This window comes from Mytilus edulis, unplaced genomic scaffold (genome assembly GCF_963676685.1).
Source record: "Mytilus edulis unplaced genomic scaffold, xbMytEdul2.2 SCAFFOLD_686, whole genome shotgun sequence".
NCBI classification, from domain to species: Eukaryota; Metazoa; Mollusca; class Bivalvia; order Mytilida; family Mytilidae; genus Mytilus; species Mytilus edulis.
The window spans coordinates 1-26,884 of NW_027267063.1; the positions used below are offsets into that span (position 1 = coordinate 1).

The 26,884-nt window shown below is 31.7% G+C and overlaps 2 protein-coding genes across 2 annotated transcripts; both read left to right on the plus strand.

Moving 5' to 3' along the window:
- Positions 1-414: 414 nt before the first annotated feature.
- LOC139504872 (multiple epidermal growth factor-like domains protein 10) lies at positions 415-2,593 on the plus strand (the record flags this gene model as incomplete). Its single annotated transcript, XM_071294774.1, is given in 2 exon segments — positions 415-540; positions 1,786-2,593. Coding segments are annotated over 2 exon segments (581 nt in total), but the record flags the coding sequence as incomplete, so codon positions are not given.
- A 7,925-nt stretch (positions 2,594-10,518) lies between these two features.
- LOC139504873 (protein draper-like) lies at positions 10,519-21,002 on the plus strand. Its single transcript, XM_071294775.1, has 7 exons — positions 10,519-10,881; positions 11,964-12,089; positions 15,884-16,009; positions 17,505-17,630; positions 18,365-18,490; positions 19,374-19,499; positions 20,406-21,002. Exons 1-7 carry the CDS (start codon positions 10,560-10,562, stop codon positions 20,861-20,863), a joined length of 1,410 nt encoding a protein of 469 aa, XP_071150876.1. The 5' UTR covers positions 10,519-10,559; the 3' UTR covers positions 20,864-21,002.
- Positions 21,003-26,884: the final 5,882 nt, after the last annotated feature.

The window sequence follows — 26,884 nt, forward strand, 5'->3', positions numbered from 1 at the left end:
TGTTTACAACATCAACTGAATTAGCTCAACATTTTCCTAATACTTTTATGGATATTCTTACAATTTGAAGTTAATTTCAATTTTTAATTTCTAAACAAAGCTATGATTTGATATAGTATAACTCATTTGTTGTCGCTACATGTAGAAAAGTAAGGAGTTTGTTAACTGTTTCTCATCAAAGACAATCTTTTACCAATGATGACTTTTATTTTCGTTTCGTTTCTAAATATTGCAGTATTACAATATGTTAATTATATGTTGTAGTTTTATCTGCATATCGAATAAATTTCATAATCATACAAATCATTATTCGCAAATATATAAAATTTTTAGACAGTTTCAGTAATATATGTTTGAATGAAAAAAACTGCTGATTTTATTACTGGTTGTAACATGAAAAGTTTTACTTTGCAGCATGTGACATTCAGTATTTTGGCAATGGCTGTCAACAGCAGTGTGAATGTGAAAATGGAAATTGCAGTCATGTGACAGGACAATGTACATGTTTGCCTGGATGGATTGGAATAAACTGTGCTGACAGTAAGATTCATTATAATAAAAAAAAATGATATCATCACATCTTCTTAAATATATCTTAGTATATAATGAGATTTTTCTAATAAAATGTCTGGATGTAATAAACATCATTCCTTTTTGGTGGTGCATGCGTCATTATTTTTTTTACAGTTATGCCGTAAGTTCATCAGATCGTTGACTGCTACAATCGAATTAAGTGTATGTTTCGAAAGCCTATGCTTCATATTAATCATCAGAGTTTTAGCCCTTTCCCTCTGAGTTTTACTATGTTTTATGATGTGTTGCAGAAGAGAAAGATACCAGAGGGACAGGGACATTTGAATTCATATATCGAAAATAAACTGACAAGACAAATCATAGAAAACTAAAGACAAAGCAACAAAAATCCCATCAAAAACCGGGAGTGATTTCAGGTGCTCCGGAAGGGTTAGCAAATTATGCTTCACATTGGCACCCGCAGTGTTGCTCGTGTTATTACAAACCTGGTAAATAGTCTAATTTTGCAGGGAACGGGATTGTAGTAACGACATAAGGAACATTATCAGATATTCTCTGTGAAATGGATTTTCAATAACAGGTGAAACTATTTACCAAGATACGGACAGAGTTGAACTCTCACAAACAATTCTGTATCGTCCAAATAATCATATGCCTGTCTTATGTTAAGAGCCTGTTGTGTTGATTGTCTTATCCCAGGCAAAGATTACTTAAGCCGTATTTGGCACATTTTTTTTTTTAATTTTGGCTTTTCAATGCTCTTCAACTTTGTACTTGTTTGGCTTAATAACTTTTTTGATTTGAACGTTACTGATGGGTCAAATCTAGACGAAATGCGCGTCTTGCGTATTAAATTATAATCCTGGTACCTTTTTTTAACTATTAGAAACTCTCGATGGTTTCTGTCTTTAACCGTTTTGGTTTGTCTTTCATTGTTATCGCTTTAATCAGGTTCTTGGTTTTGTTTGTTTTATTTGTTTGACATTGTGTCATTTCTTTTAAAACATTCTATACTGTATGGAATTTGCTTATTATTATTGGCCTCTACCAGAAATAAGAACGCATATGAATAGTATAAAGTGCATAAGTTATATTTTAATGAAATTATGAACGTTTATTAAAAACAAATATCTGTGTTTTGTTATACTTCTATTATTGTTAAATTTTTCGTTCAGTTTGCATATTTCAAAATTTAAAGTTTCGCTTCGTCGCCATTATTTAAATATTTGTTTATCTATATATATATTATAGAATTAGAAAGTACTCCTGTTGGAACCTTGTTTATATCGACAGCAACTGGGTCCATTGTTGGTTTTATTCTAATACTTATTTGTACGTCAATGATTTGTACGAAAATGTGTCATCAAAAGAAACAAGAATCACAAACTACAACCAGCAATACACAAACCGCTCAAACCAATGTAGAGGACTCTTCTCTCTATCACGAGTATATAGACACAGAAAATATCAACAATGACAATAGAAACGCTTTGGACAAATACGAAAGTCTTCTTACGTCTGGAAGTTACGAAGACGTTTCAAACTACGATATGATTTTGAAACCAAATGCTGGATGCAAAAACACAATAGACGTACTTTTGAATCAATACGAACCTCTACTGAGCGCGAATCAAATCTCGCATATTCATATCTATTCTGACAATTCTGCTTATGATGATTCAATGTATACAGAGATTTATGGATAATCATATATACATCAAGTGTAATGATTTCACCTGACGCAATGAATTTTTCAACAACAAAAGAAAAACATTTACAGCTGCACATGCGTTAACAGCTATGATAAAGTTGATGCCAATGTAAATGCAACTTACAATGTAGCAATAACAATTGTTTGTATTTGCAGGAAATTGTATTAAATATTTAAATCTTAGTTAAAACAAGCTTTAGTTGTTCTTTTGAGTTTTAGTTTTAAAATATGATTTTTTTTATAGGATAAATGAATTTTCATTTTATGTATTTCTTATTTGATAAGGAAACATGTGCACTAACAGCATTACTCGTTTTATAATGCATATAAAGTTTTTGATAAAAGCTATGTATTTCCTTCTTAATCCTTTCACAATGCATAATATAATTTCGCTTTCCTTTTCCCGAAATCGACTTTAACAGAATAAATTTAAATACGACATACGATGTATAATTACGCTAAATATAAGAGCAATGTTTAATTGGAATGAAATATACCGAAGAGGAGAATTGACTCAACAACCATCTTGTAGAGAATTACATAGGAGAAAAAGGAGATATTTTAGTATCTATGATAACCTAAACGATATGTTTTTTGAGAAAAGCGATGAATTACAACACAACTGAAACGATATGAATTGTTGGATGGTTCATGTCATGTTTATCAACATGTAAACAATTCAAACGGGGAAAATGAACGGCCTAATGTAGACTTCCCACTCACAAGCAAAAAAGACTTAATTGATAGTTATGTATTTTTTAATCTTAAAAATTGAACGATCATCGTCTCGTCTGTCGTCGTCGTCCATCGCCGTCATTTTTAACAAAAATGTTCTTTTCTGAAATTGCTAGTTCAATGTTAACCACACTTGGTCACAATCATCATAAGGGTATTAAGTTTACAATTCGTGTCCGATGACCCCCGCCTGCCAACCAATATGGCCAACATGGCTAAAAATAGAAAATAAGGGTAACATGCAGTGTTTGACTTATATTTCTGAAACTAAAGCATTTAGAGCAAATCTGGCATTTGGTAGACATGTCCATCAAGTTCAGATCTATCTTCCCTGAAATATGTAAACGAATCAGACATCTCGTTGTTGGGTTCCTGACCCTGAATTGGTAGTTTAAGGAAATTTTTCAGTTTTTTGTGATTATTGTGACAGGATTGCTTCCCTTATAACATGTGGTAGATATACTTAGTCAGTCGTAAGCGGTTGGTCTAAGGAAGTACTTCTTTAGCTCAGTCGGTTGACGCGCTGCCTTGTAACACAGAGGTCCCGAGTTCGAGTCCCGTTGGAGACAGATGACGTTGTAATGAAATTCATGCTCTCCGGTTAAATTACCTTGAATATTATTATAAGCGTTCTCGTCTTTACAAAAAAACAGGAAAATTGGTATCGTTAATGTTATTGCAATTGTTGCGACTCAAAATTTGGATTTTACAATTAAAAACACTCTGGGTTTGTTTGGTTTTGATTACTGTTGAAATCAAATCTTAATATATAGTAACAACCAGACATTGTTAGTTATCATGGTTACATTTCCTCAAATAAAGTCTAGTATGATGCATTCACATCGACATATGCCTCCCCTTCTAAAGTACTGAAATTACATACTGTCTTAATGTAGATGTCTGTGTTGCTGATAACCCTGTCGACGCAACTAGTCTCGCTTTAATTTAGATTTGATGCGGTTTCCTCAGTTTATGTTTGCTTCTTTGAATTGTTCTTTTTTTTTCCCTTTCCGATTTACGATATTGGTAATCGATAAAGATTTGTTGCCTTAATTTTTCATTGTTTGAACGCTTTCCTTAACGTATGCAAACGTGTCTTCGAATGGTATGATGTTTTTCACTTTTTGGAAATGTGGCGATCGTATGATGCCTGCTAGATTTTCTATGACGTAAGATATTAGATTTGTCCCCACATACCTTAAAATGCTGATCTGGTCTCGAAACAACGTATTATTTAAAAGATATGGGTTACAATAATTAATCGATGTTCGGATTTTAGCGCGTATGTACCCGTTTTCGCGCTCGACTGACACCTTATTCTATTTTTAAAGGTTGAAGCTTTTTGATAATTTATTCTCTTTAATGTTATTGTCTCTTGTGTTAGGTCTTAGTTCGGTAGGTGAATATTTCGTATTAGCATGCGTGTAACCGTGTTTGCGCTTGACTTAAACACTGTTACTTATTCGTTTCTTTTTCGTTTTTTTATACGTTGATATCTTTATAGTGCTTTCATTTCTTTTATTTTCTTGTCTATGGTGTTAGTTTTTGGTTCATATGGTGGAATAACCCTTTTAGCGCGAATGTACCCGTTTTAATAATAATAATAATAATAATTCTTTATTTAAAGAGGGTTACACAGTTAGCTATAAAGTTAATCTTCCCTGAGGTCCTCATGAAATACAATGAAATATAACAAACAATTACAAAATATCAAACAGACACACATACATGAATAATGAAATAAAAAATTGTTATGAAATATACAATTTTCAAAACAGGTAAAAGTTACAAATTCATATATGACATGTATAGTATTGGCATCAACAATATCATAAGTTTGAGTAAGTGTGTGAAAATTATTATGCATATAAAAAACGCACAGCTTTTTAATGTTCCATCAAAAACATAGAATTTTTTCGCGATTGACTGATTCCCTGTTACTTATTCGTTACATATTCGTTCCTTATATGCTTTCTATACGTTGCGCCTTTTTTACATTTTTTATTGTAGCTTCTGTTAGTTCTTGGTTAATTGAGATGAAAGCATCCCCAAAAAATTCTATGTACATATATCCGCGCTAAACTAGAACATTGTCACTTATTCGTTTCATGTTTGTTCATCATGCATTTCTGTATTTTAATGCACTAATAACTTTTATTGTTCCAGGTTGTTGGATTTGGCTTAACCTTTTACGGCAAATGTTCAGGATAGTGCTCCTCTCAATTGATACCCTGTTACTTGAAAAAGGAACAAATAAGTAGCGAATGGGGAACTCGGTATCAGTCCGGCACGGAGAGGGGTACACGCTAACCAATAGGATAACTGCACCTCTACGAAACAAGAACCAACACCAGCCAAAAAACAACAACAGTAACAATTAAAAACCTATCCATAACCATAAACATAACTAGACAATGTTTGAGGACATAAGGTCTTTCCACCAAAAACCATGTATTTTTATAAGAAAGTTGTAAAATTAGGTTTAAAATGTCATTTCAATCGTCAAATCGTTCACAGAAAAGTGGAAAGACCTAATAATCAGAATAAAACCAATAAGTCTTTCCACAGAAAAGTGGAAAGACCTAATTATCAACGTACAAAAATCGAATAAGGAACAAACATGCAACTAAGAAGTAACAATGTATCAGTCGCGTTCAGGAACGAGAACATACACTTTTAAAAGGGTAATTCCACATCTTTAAACCAAGAATTAATACAAGAGACATAAAAATAACAGAAAATAACGCATTAAAAATATAAACAAATTAAATCCGGATAAGAAACGAACAGGTTACGAAAAAGGAATAAGTAACGAATGGGTAACAAATAAGTAATAAGTAACGAATAAGAAATAAGAAAGACGTAATGAAAAGCTTAAGGTAACGAATAAGGAATATAGAATAAGAAACGATGATGTAACTAATAATAATACTTAACAAATAAGAAATGAGGATCAAATAACCAATTTGACGACTCTTGCAATCACTTATTTTCAGTTTCAATTAAATTTATCGACGTAGTTTTTGAAGTCTTTTGCATTTTCAAACATTGACAGTGTTGATTTCAAATAAAATATTTGTTTTGGTTACCAACCTTTTTTATGTTATTTCGGGATAACAAAAAACTGCGATGTTTGATATATTATGAATTGTTTGAGTTTGTTTTGAAGGTAAAAAAAAAAAAGATTTTTGTTTTCAGATACTAATACTAATATTAATCTTATATATGCATCAGGTATCTGTTTCAAAATTACTGAACAATAAGATTTAACCTTTTGCTAACGAATGAAACCCAAAATTAAGTTTTATTTGGAGTAAATGTTGATTGAATTATAATAATTGAAGTAATAAACCATATTAACTTCATAGACGTTTGTCTAAAGTTTTGATCTTTTCGAGTGGCAGAATGCCAGCAAATCTCAAGTTCACAGTTAATTGTAACAACATTGAAATTGTAAAAGAATACAAATATTTAGGTATTTTATTTTCTAGAAGTGGATCTTTTTTATCAAATAAAAAATATTTAATAGAAAAAGCCACAAAAGCTATGTATAGTGTTTTAAAAAAAGATAGACAAAACAATTTGTCAATAGAATGTCAACTTGATTTATTTGACAAAATGGTTTTACCAATATTGTTATATGGATCAGAAATATGTGGTTTTGAAAATATAGACATTCTTGAACGTGTACATTTACAATTTTGTAAAATGATTTTACATTTAAAACAGTCTACTACAAATTTCATAGTGTATGCAGAACTTGGCAGATACCCTATTACTGTGTCTGTAAAACTGCGAATGATTCATTTCTGGAGTAGACTTCTTAATGGGGAAGAACGGAAAATCTGATGTATTATATAAACTTGTGTTTTTATATTATAATGATTACGGAATAGACACTAAGTGGATATCATATATTAAAAATATTTTTGATAATTGTGGTATGTCCAATATATGGAATGCACAGTTTGCTGATAAATGGGTGTCAAAATGTATTGAGCAAAAACTCAAAGATCAGTTTCAACAAGAATGCTTTGCATTTGTTGCAGAATCACCTAAAACTTTATGATATCGTATTTTTAAAAATAATTTTTAAATGGAAAAATATTTTTCTGTTTTACCTTACAAATTCATTTATACATTATGCAAATATAGATGTGGTAGTCACCACTTGTCGATTGAGTCTGGAAGGAGGCAGGGTTTACCGAGAGAAGACAGATTCTGTCGTCTCTGTGACTCAAACGACATTGGTGACGAGTACCATTGCATTAAAAATTGTGGATCTTTTATGTTTGAAAGAAAGAAATTTTTACCTACATACTGCTGGTCAAACCCTAATATCTATAAATTTAATCAACTGTTTAATTCATGTAATATTGTAATATTAGAAAAACTATGTAAATTTATCAAAGTTATAAATGTTAAAGTCAGTCCTCCAAGTTAATTTCATTGTATTGTTCACACATGCTTGTAAAAATTGTACCTTATAGTTATGTTTATATATGTTCTCTATAACTATGTTATTGTAGTTTTATGAGAAATAAAGTATTCGTATATTCGTATATTCGTCGTAACATGATAAAATATCTAAGTCATAAATAATGATGTCAATGTAATTGAAAAACCTTCATTTTGATTTCGTGATATGAAACACCATCTTTCGGTTGAAAACAAAACTTTACGACAAAAGAGATGATTTCAGCTTCCCAATTGTGAACTTTCCATTTCTAAGTAGCAACATTCCAGCAGCACCTGCATACCGGGTACATATCTACCACTTGATACGATATTCCCGTGCTTGCATTTCCTATCATGATTTTCTTGATAGAGGGTTACTGCTCACAAGGAAGCTATTAAACCAAGAGTTCCAAATGGTGAAGTTGAAATCATCCCTTCGTACATTTTACGGACGCCATCACGAGTTGGTTGACCGTTATGGAATAACCGTTTCACAAATGATATCGGATATGTTTCTTACGTCGTAACTACAATCCCCTTCCCTTTCATGAATGTGACCTACCGAATTAGACTATTTACCGGATTTGTAATCACATAAGCAACACGACGGGTGCCACATGTGGAGCAGGATCTGCTTACTCTTCCGCAGCACCTGAGATCACCCCTAGTTTTTGGTGGGGTTCGTGTTGTTTATTCTTTAGTTTTCTATGTTGTGTCATGTGTACTATTGTTTTTCTGTTTGTCTTTTTCATTTTTAGCTATGGCGTTGTCAGTTTGTTTTAGATTTACGAGTTTGACTGTCCCTTTGGTATCTTTCATCCCTCTTTTTCTAATCAAGTGGCATATTTTGATCATCTAAAATATTTCAGTAAAAGTTGAATATGATTTTTTTTAAATGAATTCCGATAATGTCCGGTTCATCTCGGTATGCACTAAAATTTAATTATTTTGTTGTGTTTTTAGTTTTGCATTGAAAGAACGAACTCGTTGTTATTTAACTGAAGTTCATCAGGCAATTTTAACCTTTTATGAGTTTGCTGTTCCATAAAAGTCAAACAAACGTAAATGGATGCATAAAACTAGAACATGAGAAACTGCACATGAAAATCGAAAAAAAATATCCATAAAACGTTTATACTTTCAGAGATATAGAAAAGAAAATAACAAGGAACGCTCATTTCCGAATATTTGAAAGACAAATAAGAACCTAAACAGTTAAAGAGCTATATAACAAAAAAAGTACATACAAAATAGCAAAATCTATCTACACAGCTACTTTTGCATAGGTACTATTTCTGTACCAAACATCTGTAGTACTGTAAATTTACTTTTAATATTCAGTACTATTTTGTTACTTTAAAATTATTGTAACATGTAGGTACCTGCATTTTATAGTACTTGATTTGTACTTGAAATTTAAGTACTACAGATTTTTGGTTACATGGTTACATTTTCAGCATTTTGAAAGTTTATCTTTTTCAAATCACATAAAGTTATCATGTTCCAACATGGAATACTGTGATCATTATTGGTATTATTTTTGTACCAATATTTAAGGTACAAATCAAGTACTGGAAAATACAAGTACCTAAATATTACAATAATTTTAAAGTAAAGAAATAGTACTTAATATTAAAAGTAAATTTCCAGTACTACAGATTTTAAGTACAGAAATAGTACCTATGCAAAAGTAGCTGTGTAAGGTCAACTTTGCCGAAGAAGATGAGTTAAAAATTTATAAATGAACAATTTCAGAAAGGTTAATTATCAATAAATGAACATTTTTCAAAATTCTGACATACAAATTACTTTTAAAAAATATGCTGAATATCTGTGTTATTGATATAAAATGTAAAAGGAGTCACCTAATTCGTTTTTAGTTTTAATTGTTAAAAAATTTCTGTACAGCCTGGAATTTTTTTTTTTTAAAAGCCAAAAATAATTGTGACGTCACCCCTAGAAATCTGATTTTTGGACGTATTTTTGTGCAACAGAAACACTTGAGGAGTTTACACAGCAAAGATTTATTCGGTGATCTCATATGACTTGTATACAAATAAAACAGAATTTTATTGGCAATATCATATCAATCATTTAAAAAAATTAGTAGGAAACGTTTTTGAGAAAAGGCAATTTGAAGCCACATTTTCATTTTTTTCCCATTTTTACGTGAATTCTTAATAATTGTACTTCTTTCTACAGAATAATTAATGTTCTGTTGATCCGAAAATATTAAAGTCTCATACATATTTCGAACTTATTAAAGGTACCAAATCTTCAAATTGCTTGCAAAATAGTATGTAAATCTGCAAGATAACTCATCTACGTACCTGTTACTGTAAGTCAATGCATAGTTGATTAGATGCTGATACAGTATAACGAGTCCATAATTGTATTTATTGTAAATAGTTTAAATTTGGATATATATTTTGTAAAAGAAATGAAGAGGTCTTGTATAAATGTTATCTTGAATAAATGTTATCAACTATCCACCAAAATTCAAATAAAGTATAATATATTTTTTTATACGACAGTTTGATAAAAATACGAGAAAACAATTTGACAGCTAATATACCTTAATACATCTTAGGAATTCAAATGTTTGGCTTTGAGCGTTCCTGATGAAGTTAAATCCAGAAAAGCGCCTCGAACGCATGAAATTATTAAACTTTTTTTTTCTTCATTTTTTCAATGCATTTCTATTTAGATCAATTTGATTGAAGTATTTTGACATGGGTTTAACAAGAACGCAGATCATATCACGTTTAATATCCTATGATTCAGTGATGTCGATGTATTCAATATCAATCAAAAATGATTTCAAAGAAGGGAAACAGCACTTGTTAAACAAAGCAATACATCCTACAACAACAATAGCTTATCAATTGATTTAAATGATTGTTTATATTCAAACAATGGTTGAAAATATAAAACATCCGATTTTTAATAAAACATATGAATTAATCTAAATTATTTCAAAGCAAAAATTACCAATATAATATAAAACATGTTATAACTTGGAAATGAATACTTAAACGCGTGCATATAAAAACAAAATACTTCCAATAACTCCCAGTTAGAGTGGGTAGCATCACCCTACTCATGTGATTTACTTTTAAAAATGTTGTATATGTATTGTTTTTCAGTAATAGCCCTATTTATAATCAGATATGGGCAAACTTGTAGGCATTGTAGCTTTGGTTCATGGGAGCCGTGGGGTGGTTGTTCACAAAATTGTGGAGGAGGAACAAGAAAAAGAGAAAGGGTTATTTGCTGTCCAAAGAAACAAAGCTATGCATATTGCAAAAAAACATATTGTCGTAAAGCGGACAATGAAATATGGCAATCTTCAGCTTGTAATCAGTACTGTTACAATGGTGGTGTATTTGACGGTAGCAATTGTAAATGTCCATTTGGGTGGAAAGGTGACTGCTGCAACGAAGGTAATTTTTATAATATTTTTGGTACTACTAGGTTTTCTTTTACTATACTAGGGTTTTACAAAATCATATAACAATTTCGGAAAGGTAATTATTTTTGAATATTGTGTCCGTACCAATAATTCATGCCTTAAACTTTTGTTAATTTTTCTAGAAACAATTTTAGTGAAAGAAAAGAAAACTTTTAAAGGGAGCTTCTATACACAGTTGAAAAATACATTGAAATTACGAATAAATACTATTATTATGACTCTGTTTCTGACTCTACTACCAATATTGTACGATCAATCACGTTGAGAATGTATGCTAGATTTCGCACCTTTATTGCTTACATTTCCGACTTAGAATAACAGATAACATGATATAAGGTCAACGACACTATACTTCAAACACGACATTTACTTCTAACGACACGTTAGTTTTAAATTAGCGGTTTTTAATTGCATATTTATGCAACTCCTTAGCCAAACAAATCAAAAGATATAAATAAAATATAAATAAAACAAGCCGGTTGAATAATCTTCTTATGAAACATTTTTGTTGCAATAAATTCTCTTTTCAAGATACAAATGTAATAATAATAATAACAATTTATCATATGATTTTTTTAATATACAAATAAGATCAGTATTATTCTTTGACAAAATTATCCGATGTAGCGACTTAAAAACTTTTGTCCGTCAGTACAGGTCAAAGTCTGTTGATGGCCGACGTGGTCTCTTGTACTGCTGTATTTCGTTATTCCTATTATTGCTTTTTGTTCGCCTCGTCAAAGCCGAGAAAGGAGAAACCTAGTTGTGTTGCGTCGGCAGTGTCAAGATCTGTCAACAATGTTTGTTATAAGGTCGACATGAGGCAATTCACTAACGATATATCAGTGACATTCGTTGTATAATTAAAATGGCAATTCATTAAATACTTTTCTAGTTATCAAATTCTCTTAATGGACACATAGCTTCAAAACGCGACATTTACTTCTAATGACATGCTAGTTTATAACTATGATTCTTTTTAGAGTGTCAACTTAAAGAGAAACACAATGTTTATCATACATTGTCCGTATTTTAAAACATTTAATTTTTCAGCATGCAAATTTCCATATTTTGGAGAACGCTGTTTGGAACTGTGTAAATGTGAGCATGGTGTATGTGACCCTGTGACTGGAAAATGTGACTGTTCAGTTGGGTGGACTGGAACAAAATGCAACCATGGTAAACACGCATCAGTTGTATTTATTTGCTTGTTAACGTCGAAGTTGGTAATTAAATTATTGGGTTGAACATTTTACTATTAAAACTCTTTCAAAGTTGATAAATTGAACAGTAGATGTTTTCTCTAATTAAACATTGAAGTTGACAAATGTACGCAAAGTCAACTTATAATATGATAAAAGTGAATTTTACAAATTAATTATCATATTAGGTCTCATAATTCAGCCTGCGCAAATTGATATTTTAGTAAAGATTGTCAACAAGTCGGTTATTGTGTCAGAGGTAATTGTAATCACATCACTGGTAACTGAATGTTTTACTGGTTGGACGGGAAGACAATGCATTAAACGTATGAATATCTATCATGTGTATCCAATTGTTGCACATACCTGTGCCTGGCTATATATTATTTAAGTGATATTCGATCAACCAATATATATATTTTTTTAATTTTACCGTATTATTGAGAATATAACTTTTATTATCTTTTTATATTCGATTGTCTTACAAGAATTCCAGTCTCATGCTTCCACTGGAATACTAAATATAGACAAAAAGTCGATAAATGTAAGACAATTTGAAATAAAAATACTTCCGTACATTTCTGCTGTCTGTTGGTGTCAGATTATACATTTGTAGCCGTATATTTCTTTGTTGGTTGTAATTTAAAGATTATTTAAAGGGCACAAGCTACGAGATACCTGAAAAAAAATCTGATTTGTTTTGGTTCATTCATTTATGAAAGTGAAATAATGAAATAATATTTCCCCTTTAAGTATAGCCAGTATGGTAAATTTTGTCAAAATAAACAAAGAAATGTCGATGATGAATTAATCACTTGCAAGTAAATAGTTCGACCTCATTGAATACGTATTCATGTGGACTCCATTTCAACCCCTTAGCTATAGATGGATAACACATGCTTGATGCGGGTAAGATTATTAAAAGAAAAGAATTTCAACATTGAAAGTGTAATAAAGGTAAATCATTTGATTGACTGATTCGATCTGCAAAAAAAAATCATTCGTATACAGGTATAATCGAGAGAAAAAAATTAAGATAAAACACGAAATCAAATAGCAAAGAAAAATTCATTTGCACGAGGACCATGCCTATTTAAATGTATGTTTAAGTTTATATCATGTTATGTGACCGTCGATAGTTTTCGTGGTCTCGACTGAGATACACAAAAAGTTCTGATTTATATTATTTAGTATATGCACTATTAACTGTTTATTTAAGACTTATTATAAGTTAAATATGTGTTTTAGTATGTTATAAATCAAATATGAGAATTTGGGTCAATCGGTGAATATGATTTTGACAGCTAGTGCCCCTTTAAGTTGATTCAAACAATAAACTTAATGTTTCGCTCTTATGACTTACACAATGAAATTCAACAATTTATACTTTTAAAACTTTACAAAATAAATGCCCCTTGAAAGTAAGCTATTTTGATGAATTTCCCATTTTTTATCAATTTTTGTCCATTTTTGAGCTATTTTCGTGAAAAAAATCACAGTTCCACAATTAAACTTTTTTACATACTTTCAATAAACATAAAGTGGACCAAACTGAATAAATTCAACTTAAAAAACACTAAAGGTAGGTGTTGATATAAGAAAGTTTTATCATATTTTGTTGCTTTTTCCTGTCAAATTTACCGTACTGTCAATTTTGTAAATGTGTGATTTTTCTTTATTTTTAGAACAAAATGCATATAATTTCAACTTCTTTGTTGTAAATGATTGAAAAACTATATATCTAAGAAATTTAAAAAGAAAAAAATTATATGGGATATACATGTTTCTGGTAAATTCATATGTTGTGCCCCTCACCCATTTTCTCAATATTTTGGCTAAAAAGACTGACTTGTTTGGTAATTAAATTTGAAAAATTATTACTCAAAAACTGCTAATTGTAAATACAATTTTTTTTCACAGAGTTCAAGTTTGATTATAACATTTTTTAAATTCATTGATATTTTCCACTTGTATCACATGTTTTGGAAATAATTCCACAACTAGATTTCAACGAGACTGAAACGTCAGAAAAATGCATCCTTAAACAAAATTAAATGGCTATATTTTTTACCTTATTTGTATCTATTTAATTTTGATTACTTCATTTCAAATTTATTCTATGGTTTTCAACTTTACTCGATTTAACTTTTTTGATTCGAGAGTCGCCTACAAGTCTTTTTACACAGAACGCGTGTCTGGCGTACCAAATTTTACATGCCCTTGCCATGATTGAACAAAAAGCTTCGCGTGCAGATATTTAAAGCCTGGTATGTTTGATGAGTTTAATTATTATGTCTGAAAATTATTAACATTATGTACCAAAATTGAGGAAAAAAATGCTTTAAAGACTTTTAATATTTTCGACAGTTTTGATGGTACCAGAATATTTCTATATATTTTCCATTTCAAATATTGTCTTGATAACAATATTTTTCTATCCTATATAAAGATTGACAGTTCAATTTTGTACGTAAAACTTAAATTTTACAGACATTACAGTCTTATGATCATATTAAGCCGGGATTTTTTTATTTGACTCATTTGCCGATATTTTGGTCACGGGTTTCAACACGTATGAAGTTGTAACAAATGTCAATTTTGGTCACATTATTGGTAACTGTACATGTTTTACTTCTCAACCCGACAAAAATCGCAGAAAAGTTACTGATAACTGTGACTCAGTTTGTATTTAATTAGGGATTACCCCAATTTCAACATTCAATTCTGGCTGTGGCATTCCCTCGATTAACCAGACATTTGTTTCATGATAGGAATATAATGTAAAGTTATTAATATTAGAATGGTTGTATTTTTTGTTGTTGTTAGATATTATTTGTCCAGCTCTTTAATCGTAGCTCTTTATTTAAAAATAAAACTCAAAATACTGCGTCCGGAGCGCTTTTCTTGACTGATCTTCCCCAGGAAACCATTTATTAATCATCGGAATGCTTAAAAATGTAAGGAGCTTGCGAAAGTTAATCCATTCAACATCGCTTTAATAATTTGTTCCAATGTTTTATTTATTATGTGTTTTTCTATACGTTTTACTATGATAGATAAATAAATGAGTAGGGGCATTAAGGTCTGGTTTTGGCCCAAAAAATATTTGATATTTATTTCAAATTGGCACATAATGTTTGGAAATGCATAGGGTCAAGAAATATAAATGAAAAACATAGAAAGATTTTTATCTGATGACGTCACAATTATGTCATAAAATGTACTGTTTTCACAAAAACGATGAAAAATGCAAAATTTATGTAGTTTTCTAACTTTATTTCCATTGTGGAAACATCGTGCGCAGCCAAAAAAATAACAAAATAATTTAACAGAAGCTTTATTAAAACTATTGACATAATCTCACCAAATATAAAGTTGTTTCTTAGGTGCGCACATACTTTTTTAATCTAAAATATACATAAAATTTGATTAAAACCTGGAAAATCGCGAACTATTTACAAAATATGCAAATCATTAAGTTATGATTTGTTGCCATGGTAACTCGTTCAATGTCAAAGGAGTAGGTCAAGTAAGACCCTTTTTTTGGCCCCAAAATATAGCAGTTTTACAAAATTGTTAAAATGTAAACTTTTAGTTATTTATTGGAAAGTAGAATGCTTCTGATACACAAATATGGGCTGTTTTTGAATTTACTCCGGTATCATTCGGCTTTCTTAATTTGTATCGGTTTCCATTATAGGCATACGACAGTAAAACTCATTTTACTGGTAAGTTGCAAGAATAAGTTGCATAAGAAGTCTTTTTTTGCAGCATGTGAATATCAATATTTTGGTGTTGACTGCCAAGAGAAATGTGAATGTAAAAATGGTATCTGCAACCACGTGACCGGAAACTGTACCTGTCAGCCTGGATGGACTGGAAAAACCTGTAATGATAGTAAGTCTCGATTTATTATCATTGATAAATTTAAGATCAACACAGTTTGTCTCTTGTGCTATGTTAGTGATATAAAGGTTCTCCTTGTACGAGGAATATGCCTTTGGTCACAGTTATAACGGTTTGTTCTTAAACCCAACCCTTTCGTCTGTGTAAACTACTTATTAGTATTCATTATTTTTGTATTTGCGGGAATAAACTGCATCATGAATTACTTTGACTTTACTACAAATAAGCAAACACCTTCATTCATCAACTTATTCTGAGACGGACATAAAGTTACAGGAGAGCCAGTCATACAAGTTAAACGATATCAACTCACCTTTAATCAGTGTGCAATCGTTCGAATCAATAGGAGAAAAGTTTTGAAATATTCTTTTACAATAAGATATGTTTTTTTAATTATTGTCCTGTTTAAAAAAAGTATCTATGAATATCATTCAAGGAGAATTTATTTTATACATTTTTAACCATACAAAGTATGTGTAGTTCTTTCGAATAAACTAAGATCAATCAAAGCCACTTTGACAAATGTATTCAAAATAATTAATCTATATTGACACTCTTTCTTTTTCTGCTAAGTTCGTAAAAAATACTTTTAAAGTGACTTTTTGATCACTTTACTCTGTATACTATCACTCGAATACCATATATCTCGTTTCTTCTAAATTCTTCTGTTAAGTTGTTCATCTTTTTCTACTTATATTCTTCTGAAACTGTCGTAAATTTCGCAGTTGCACCTGCACTAGTTAATTATTTTTTTTGGAATTATCAAGCTTTATGTGCGATCAGTGAAAAAAAAACTTTAATATGATAAACAACTCGCAATATAATGTTTTTTAGCAATCTGTTGGGGTTACATTTCACTCTTTTAATTCTTTATAAATTACCTACTACATTTATAGATAAACTAAAAAGTCTGAATGTAATCGACCAAGTATTACATTTTAGAACGTTAATCCGTTTAATACGCTTTGATATTTTTTTTACAAATGTAATACTAGTGTAATGAGTTTTTCTATACGTTTTGTAACGAAGAATATTTTTTTCCATTTCCAATGTATTGCACCGTTAAATATTAAATTACAGCTTGTTTATATTTGAATATCTCTGTATCGTGATTTGTTCAGTAAATCAGAGCAATTATACTCTTTAAGTTATTAAATTCCTTAAAGAAAGAAAGAATGCAGATCTGCTCATACTTCCAGATCACATAAGATCACACCCGGTTTTTGGGTAGGTTTGGTGTTGCTCAGTTTTTTGTTTTCATGGTCGAGTTTTGTGTACTGCTGTTTGCCTTTCGCCGTTTTTCGTTGTTTATTTTTTTACCATGGCATTGTCAGTTTGACGTGTTCGACGTATGATTTTTGAATATCCCTTCAGTATTTTTCGCCTCTCTTAACTTGTAACGGTTTCCATTATAGGCATATGACAGTAAAACTCATTTTCCTGGTAAGTTGTAAGAATAAGTTGTACAAGAAATCTTATTTTGCAGCATGTAACTATCCATATTTTGGTGTTGACTGCCAAGATAAATGTGAATGTGAAAATGGTATCTGCAATCACGTGACCGGAAACTGTACCTGTCAGCCTGGATGGACTGGAAAAACATGTAATGATAGTAAGTCTCGATTTATTATCGTTGATAAATTTAAGATCAACACAGTTTGTCTCTTGTGCTATGTTAGGGATAAAAAAAAAGTTCTCCTTGCTCGCGGTATATGCTTATGGTCACAGTTATAACGGTTTGTTCTTAGACTCAACTCCTTCGTTTATGTAAATTACTTTAGTAAACATTATTGTTTGTCTTTGCGGAAAGAAACTGCATCATGAATTACTTTGACATTACAACAATTAAGCAAAACTCTTCATTCGTCATTTTTTTCTGAGACGGACAAAATGTCACAGAACAGCCAGTCATACAAGTTGAACGATATAAAATCACATGTAATCAGTGTGCAATCGTTCGAATCTATAAGAGAAAAATTTGAAATATTCTTTTAAAATAAGATATGTTTTAAAACTGTTAAAAAAGTATCTTTTAATATTATTCAATGAGATTAATTTAATACATTTTTAACCATACAAAGTATGGTTAGTTCTTTCGAATAAACCAATATCAAACAAAAAGACACTTTGAAAAATGTATTTAGAATAATAATTCAATATCATCTTTTTTTAACTAAGTTCTTTGAAAAAAAACACACACTTTTAATGTTACTGACTTTTTGTTCACTTTACTTTGTGACATCCCTCGAATTGCCATATCTCTTTCCTTCCTTATTCTTCTGTTTAAGTTGCTCATCTTTTTCTACTAAAATTCTACTGAAACTGTCAGTAATTTCATTTTTGCAGCATGTAACTATCCATATTTTGGTGTTGGCTGCCAAGAGAAATGTGAATGTGAAAATGGTATCTGCAATCACGTGACCGGAAACTGTACCTGTCAGCCTGGATGGACTGGAAAAACCTGTAATGATAGTAAGTCTCGATTTATTATCATTGATAAATTTAATATCAACACAATTTGTCTCTTGTTCTATGTTTAGTGATAAAAAAAGTTTTCCTTGCTCGAGTTATTTGCTTATGGTCACAGTTATAACGGTTTGTTCTTAGACTCAACTCGTTTATGTAAATTACTTTTGTAAACATTATTGTTTGTCTTTGCGGAAAGAAACTGCATCATGAATTACTTTGACATTACAACAATTAAGCAAAACTCTTCATTCGTCATTTTTTCTGAGACTAACAAAATGTCACAGAACAGCCAGTCATACAAGTTGAACGATATAAAATCACATGTAATCAGTGTGCAATCGTTCGAATCTATAAGAGAAAAGTTTTGAAATATTCTTTAAAAATAAGATATGTTTTTAAACTGTTTAAAAAGGTATCTTTTAATATTATTCAATGAGATTCATTTAAATAAACTCATCATAGATACCAGGACTAAATTTTGTATATACGCCAGACGCGCGTTTCGTCTACAAAAGACTCATCAGTGACGCTCGAATCCAAAATAGTTAAAAAGGCCAAATAAAGTACGAAGTTGAAGAGCATTGAGGACCAAAATTCCTAAAACATGTTTAACCATGCAAAGTATGGATAGTTCTTTCGAATAAACCAATATCAATCAAAAAGACACTTTGAAAAATGTATTTAAAGTGATAATTCAATATCATCTTTTTTTTTACTAAGTTCTTTAAAAAAAACACAAACTTTTAATGTTACTGACTTTTTGTTCACTTTACTTTGTGACATCCCTCGAATTGCCATATCTCTTTCCTTCCTTATTCTTCTGTTAAGTTGCTCATCTTTTTCTACTAAAATTCTACTGAAACTGTCAGTAATTTCATTTTTGCAGCATGTAACTATCAATATTTTGGTGTTGGCTGCCAAGAGAAATGTGAATGTGAAAATGGTATTTGCAATCACGGGACCGGTAACTGTACCTGTCAGCCAGGATGGACTGGAAGTACTTGTAATGATAGTAAGTGTCGATTTATTATCAATGATACCACCGATTTCATTGAGTGTGTAGTTAAAGGTAATGATGTTCATGTGTCTTATTCATATTAACTCAACTTCAAACGAGCATCATACATCTTAAACCTTACAGTACATTTGTGTCCGTCAAATACAGCCGAAATAAAGATGACTGTTATAGGTTTAGGTTGTACTGCATACAGATTGCGTTAATTGTAGCTATCCCAAAACACACATATTTCTCTTCGAGAACAAATTTGTTCTAATGTGGGTAAAAGTTATATTATTTGTTTTGAAAAAGCATGTATTTTTTTCTCCTTCACAAAACAAATAAAAAATGAATGGTTGTTGCTTAACACATATCATTTTGAATATATATTAGAACTTTTTGTGTTGATTTTTCCCCCACATGAAACACACATATTCCTGATATATTTGCGGTGTGATTAAAACTGCGAATACATAGTTATCTCAATAGACATAATTGTAAAATATTGTTTCAGATTCTTATAAACGTTTGAAAGTTTTTATGTATTTTTTTATCAAAATAATGTTAAAAAACATTTATAATTTCTATTTACATCAGTGAACATGGTTCTCAATTTCACACACACAAAACTATTTATCGATTTCAAAGTGATTTTGTTTTCAAATCCAAAACCTGCCTTGATCTGTTTTGATCTGAATTTTAACAAAGACATGATATTCTTGTATATTCAGTGTAATAAACTTTGAAACTGTGTCTCCTTTTAAAGGTATATATAATAGTCAGAAGACGTGGTATGGTTGCTAATGAGACAATTATCTACCAGTGACAAGATAGCGTAGATTTAAGCAATGGTAGATACTCGTTTTACGTTTTCTTTGAATAATGCATGCTTGAAATAATTGTTTATACTATCCATCATAGCTGACGCAAATTATTTGTCAACAAATATGCGTTATGAAAGCTTGTTTACATCGACATTTGGTGGCTTGGTTGGTTTTGTTCTCACGCTCATATGTTTGGCAATCATCTTTATAAAGTTACGTAGAAGCAAGAAACAAGGATCACAAGTTACAGCAAGAAAAACACCAGCAGTACCTACAAATACAGAGGAGTCCATTCCACACTACGAGTATATAGATACAGAAAATACCACCATTAACAATGAACAAATTATGGAACAGTACGAAAATCTACGAACGTCTAGCAGTTACGAAGAAATGTCCAACTACGATATTATTAAACAAAGTGCTGGATGCAAAAACATTACTAACATAAACTTCCATCAGAATGAATCTCTACGTGGATCAAAGAAACGTTCACATATTTATTCAGATGCTAGTTCTAACAATGATACAGAGTATTTAGAAGTTTTGGGATAATTGAATATATATGAAATGAATTGATTTGGTTTGGTTTAATGTCTTACGATTGTATTGCCTAAAAAATTGCTATACATGTTATTTTTATGGAAAATATGTTAAATACAAAATTCTTGGTTGAAATAAACTGACATTATTTTATAATTTTGGTTTTTTTTTCATCAAAATAGTTAAGACATATTGTACCTTTATAGTATCATTATACAGTTTTATACTAATACAAAATGAGAGGTAAAAGATACTATGGGGCGGCATTCAAAATTTTTGAATCACAAACAAGTGAGAGAAAAAAACGGATACTCTGATAAGTCAAAAAACACTATAAAGAAAACTAAAGACTGGACAACACGGTCTCCACAAAAACGTGGGATTAACTCAAGTGCTCCGGATCGAAGGGTAAGCTGTTCCTAGTTCTCCATGCAACATCCTTAGTGTTGTTCGTGATAGTCAGATGATAACACATTCAATTTCTTGTTTTTTCAAATAATCATATTGTATAGGCAGCAACTTTTGTATTTTTTATATGTTTTATATTTTCTAGCATTTCAAATTATTTAAATCTGTTTTATCTCACCTGGGCCAAGTGAGCTTTTCTCGTCACTTGGCGTCTGTCGTCCGGCATCGTCGTAGTCGTCCGTTAACTTTTACAAAAATCTTCTCCTCTGAAACTACTGGGCCAAATTTAACTAAACTTGACCACAAGTTATACAATAATAACTTATTTAGAAATGTGTGTCTGATGACTCCGCCTGCCAATCAACGTGGCCGACATGGCTAAAAATAGAACATACATGTAGGGGTAAAATGCAGTTTTTGGCTTATATCTCTGAATAGCAAATCTGACATAAATAAAAATGTTCACCAGGTTAAGTTCTATCTGACCTGCAATTTGCAGACGAATCAGAAAATCCGTTGTTGGGTTGCTGCCTCTTAATTTGTCATTTTAAGGATATTTTGCAGTTTTTTGGTTATCACTTTGAATATCAATATAGATCGAATTAATAGCTCTTAATATAACAATCCACATTGGTTTATTTGGCTTACAGTTTAACCAAATTAGACCGAATGACAATTCTATAAATTGTTGGGGCTTTCTATCAATCTTATTCATTAAAACTGTTCAAATTCGTCCAAGTGTTTTCGTTTATGTATAAGATTTACTGGACTTAAATGAATATTCTATAAATTTGTTCATTACATACAAATAGTGAGTCTCTAACAAGTCAACTAATAAATATAAGTACAATACAAAATAAGAAGATGTGGAATGATGGTGGTATACTAATGAGGTAGCTGTCCAACAGAGACCAAATTAGTCTATTGTCTACTTTTTAATATGTCTATGTATTACATTTGCTTATTACTAAATCCTTTAAATCATTCCGATCTATATTTAATATTGGCCTCACAATATATTCAAACACTACAAATGAAGTAAAATATCGTCGAAATATTCATCTGGTGCACATGAGAAATTGACGAAGTTTATCGTCTTTTTTAAAGAAATTATTGATTTAAGATACGAAAATCCGGCATGATTGCAAATTAGACATCTATCCACAAGAGTTCAGATGACAAAAATAAAAGCAATCATAGGTCACCATACGGTCTTTCGCAATGAGAAAATCCCATATCATAAAGTCAGCTTTTAAAAGCCCCGACATACAAAACTGAAACAATTAAAAATTACCGGCTATAAATTCATACAATACAATTTTCGAAAAACAAAATATTAATGAACACCACTGCAGAACAGGCTCATGACATGGGGAAGGCACTCGAAAAATGTGGTTAAATATGTTTGTTAGGGCAAACCTTCCGCTAATCTAGGACAGTGGTGTTACAGCAAAAACTAAGGACAAACTGTAAATTTCCGTTTCAAATGGCTCAACTTAATAAATCAATCCGAAGCACAATTAAACAAACTATCATAAAAACAATAGACACACATCACCGATATAAGAGTTCTCGCCGTTACTGAAAGCTACTTCAAAGCAAATTAAATTTGATTTATAAATCATGTTTTTTTAACACTGTCGTATCAATCGGTATACATCAAACGGATTTGGCATAAGGACGTCATAAACAGTCTTGAGAAACGCATGCACTTTTGTATTGCTAAAATATATATACAAATTATTATAAATTATGAATTCGAAATTTTAAAGGCTGACATCAAACGGAATCAATGAAAAGATGTTACTATTATTGGAAAATGCTATTAATTCATTTGGGTTGTATAACTAAGAAGTCTCTGCTGTAACTACTTAATCTTCGTCAACTTTAAAATTCTAGATGATAACAGTTAAAATTTCGCAGAGCTCAATATTATGATAGCGAATTTTGATAACAAAATATTCATTATTTGCATAACAATACCAAAGTGCTGGCTACTTCTTACTGTCAACCAGTGTCGACTCAGTGGTAGTTATGGCATTAATGGTACCATTTTCCTTCACAACATGATAGCCACTCTGAGGTATAATACTATACAACAACCGATATTGAAGTGTAGTATGGCAAGATTTCTTATCAGCAGGTTTTAACAAGAACTTTAATGTTTGATCAATCAAGTTCAAAGTACTATAAATCTTTTAAAATGACATCCTTTAGGGTTCACATTAGTTTGTAAGGTATAAGTATTTACATTTGTGAATTGGGTATTTCGTATTTACTTTAGTAGTGCGTCGAACTTTTATGCAAAAATGCAAAAACAATGGAAGATAGACTGAGATCTTGTCATCAATATCAAGTGACAAATATATCAAGGGCTAACCCAAAAAATATGAAACTATAAGATTTAGATGTATTATACAAAGATTTAAATGTGTGTAAAATATTTGTTGTGGTTTACATGTATAACTCATTAGATATAAGAAGATGGGGTATAAGTGCCAATGAGACAACTCTCCACCAAGTCACAATTTGTAAAAGTTAACTACTATGTATCACAGTAGTCTTGGCTCACACCAAACAGCAAGCTAAAAAGGGCCCCCAAGATGACTAGTGTAAAACCATTCAAGACGGAAAACCAGCGGTCTAATCTATATAAAACACGAAAAACGAGAAACACTTACGAAACACATCAACAAACATGCTCAAATATGTATTGATAAAAACAGTACTTCACTTCATTTATATTTTAGCAAAACCGAAAATGAACATTCCTATTGAAACATGATCTTTTATTGTTAGTTGTTTTTGGCTTTGAACTAGCTGTCAGTAACTGCGAGCAATGTCTCTCATATATATTTAACTTGTATTTTGTGTGTCTTTTGTTGTGGGATGTATATATAGATACGCTGCCACGTCCGGTCTGTGTTTTCGTTAGATGTTTTCAACTGATTTTTATTGTTTGTTCTTATGTTGTACTGTTACACCACTGTCTCATCCAGCAAACTAGTTTAAACCCGCCACATTATGTATATGCCTGTGCCAAGTCAGGCACATACAGTTCAGTGATAGTCGTTTGTTCATGTCTGTAATATTTGTTTTACCGTAAATTGTTTTCTTATGAATTAGGCTGTTTTCCAAATTAAATTGTTTCGTATATTTCATGTCGGGCCTTTAATAGCAGATTACAGTATGGGATTTTCTCATTGTTGATGTTCGTACCATATCTCCTTTTTTTTTTAAGATATCAGTTATTCAGAGATTTTAACTTAAGCGTTCGTGGGATATTTTGTCTCCTTCTTTCTAAAACAAAATGTGTGTGCTAGGCGATCAAATAAAGATGTAAATGTTTTACCAGACTCAAGCTGGCAGCCACTTTTATCGGCCAATCAAGATAGCAGCCACTTTTTTCCAGCAGCCAATTTTGACGATATGTCTAAAAACCAAAAAATTGCATGAGACTCAAACGTTCCAAAAATCGCTAAATCTTAGTTAAATATAATTTAACAGCGGAATTCGACAATTTCGCGGCTTGTAATGATTTTAAAAGCATTTCATTACTTTTAAAATATGTATGTGAAGTTAGCTGCCGGTTTGTTATTCGATATTCGATATTCAATATCAAACCGGTTGCTAGCAGTCGGTTCAATATTAGAATTTAGTTGAAAATCATTAAAAAGTATGATTTTCATAGTTAACAGGAGTGAAAAATTACGCCGCAAATAGTTTTATGACCCCTTCAAGCTGTCGTAAATTCTCGTTGTCCTCGAATATAAACCCTTATATTAATTACATATTTGTCTTTATGTAATATGAATTTTTATCAATAAAACGACATCAAAGATTCATCAAAGATTTAATTTAATATAAAATATATAAAACTAAAACTAAAGCCAGCCACTCTAAAAACATTAAGAAATATAAATAGAAATATCTATGGAAACCCAAAAAAAAAAAAAAAAAATATATAGTGAAAACCTACGGGAGACCACTCAGATAACGGTGAGACCCCTGGTGTTTCAATATCCCAAATTCAACGAAATTATAGACTTTGTAGTATATAAAATTAGGTGTAGATATAAACGTGACTAAAAGGATCTGGGTTATGGGTATTGAAAATACATAAATGGGCAACTTTGAACCTCTGTGGTGGCCAGACGGGCCCGGATCCCAGAAAAATATTTAAGTGGGGAATAGCTAGGGTCAATACCTTTAAAATGAGCTAGGTCCGGTTCGGAACTTTGCCGTAGGGATATACCGAAGAGTACCGAATGTGTGGTCGATATGAAAAATACGTAAATGGGCAACTTTGAACCTCTGTGGTGGCCAGACGGGCCCGGATCCCAGAAAAATATTTAAGTGGGGAATAGCTAGGGTCAATACCTTTAAAATGAGCTAGGTCCGGTTCGGAACTTTGCCGTAGGGATATACCGAAGAGTACCGAATGTGTGGTCGATATGAAAAATACGTAAATGGGCAACTTTGAACCTCTGTGGTGGCCAGACGGGCCCGGATCCCAGAAAAATATTTAAGTGGGGAATAGCTAGGGTCAATACCTTTAAAATGAGCTAGGTCCGGTTCGGAACTTTGCCGTAGGGATATACCGAAGAGTACCGAATGTGTGGTCGATATGAAAAATACGTAAATGGGCAACTTTGAACCTCTGTGGTGGCCAGACGGGCCCGGATCCCAGAAAAATATTTAAGTGGGGAATAGCTAGGGTCAATACCTTTAAAATGAGCTAGGTCCGGTTCGGAACTTTGCCGTAGGGATATACCGAAGAGTACCGAATGTGTGGTCGATATGAAAAATACGTAAATGGGCAACTTTGAACCTCTGTGGTGGCCAGACGGGCCCGGATCCCAGAAAAATATTTAAGTGGGGAATAGCTAGGGTCAATACCTTTAAAATGAGCTAGGTCCGGTTCGGAACTTTGCCGTAGGGATATACCGAAGAGTACCGAATGTGTGGTCGATATGAAAAATACGTAAATGGGCAACTTTGAACCTCTGTGGTGGCCAGACGGGCCCGGATCCCAGAAAAATATTTAAGTGGGGAATAGCTAGGGTCAATACCTTTAAAATGAGCTAGGTCCGGTTCGGAACTTTGCCGTAGGGATATACCGAAGAGTACCGAATGTGTGGTCGATATGAAAAATACGTAAATGGGCAACTTTGAACCTCTGTGGTGGCCAGACGGGCCCGGATCCCAGAAAAATATTTAAGTGGGGAATATCTAGGGTCAATACCTTTAAAATGAGCTAGGTCCGGTTCGGAACTTTGCCGTAGGGATATACCGAAGAGTACCGAATGTGTGGTCGATATGAAAAATACGTAAATGGGCAACTTTGAACCTCTGTGGTGGCCAGACGGGCCCGGATCCCAGAAAAATATTTAAGTGGGGAATAGCTAGGGTCAATACCTTTAAAATGAGCTAGGTCCGGTTCGGAACTTTGCCGTAGGGATATACCGAAGAGTACCGAATGTGTGGTCGATATGAAAAATACGTAAATGGGCAACTTTGAACCTCTGTGGTGGCCAGACGGGCCCGGATCCCAGAAAAATATTTAAGTGGGGAATAGCTAGGGTCAATACCTTTAAAATGAGCTAGGTCCGGTTCGGAACTTTG

Bases quoted from the DNA above. Each gene is read 5' to 3' on its own strand.
- LOC139504873 (XM_071294775.1), top strand. From the start codon at position 10,560: ATGTTGTATATGTATTGTTTTTCAGTAATAGCCCTATTTATAATCAGA. The intron at 16,010-17,504 runs GTAAGTCTCGAT...CTTATTTTGCAG, and splicing joins TGGAAAAACCTGTAATGATA to CATGTAACTATCCATATTTT. The intron at 17,631-18,364 runs GTAAGTCTCGAT...TCATTTTTGCAG, and splicing joins TGGAAAAACATGTAATGATA to CATGTAACTATCCATATTTT.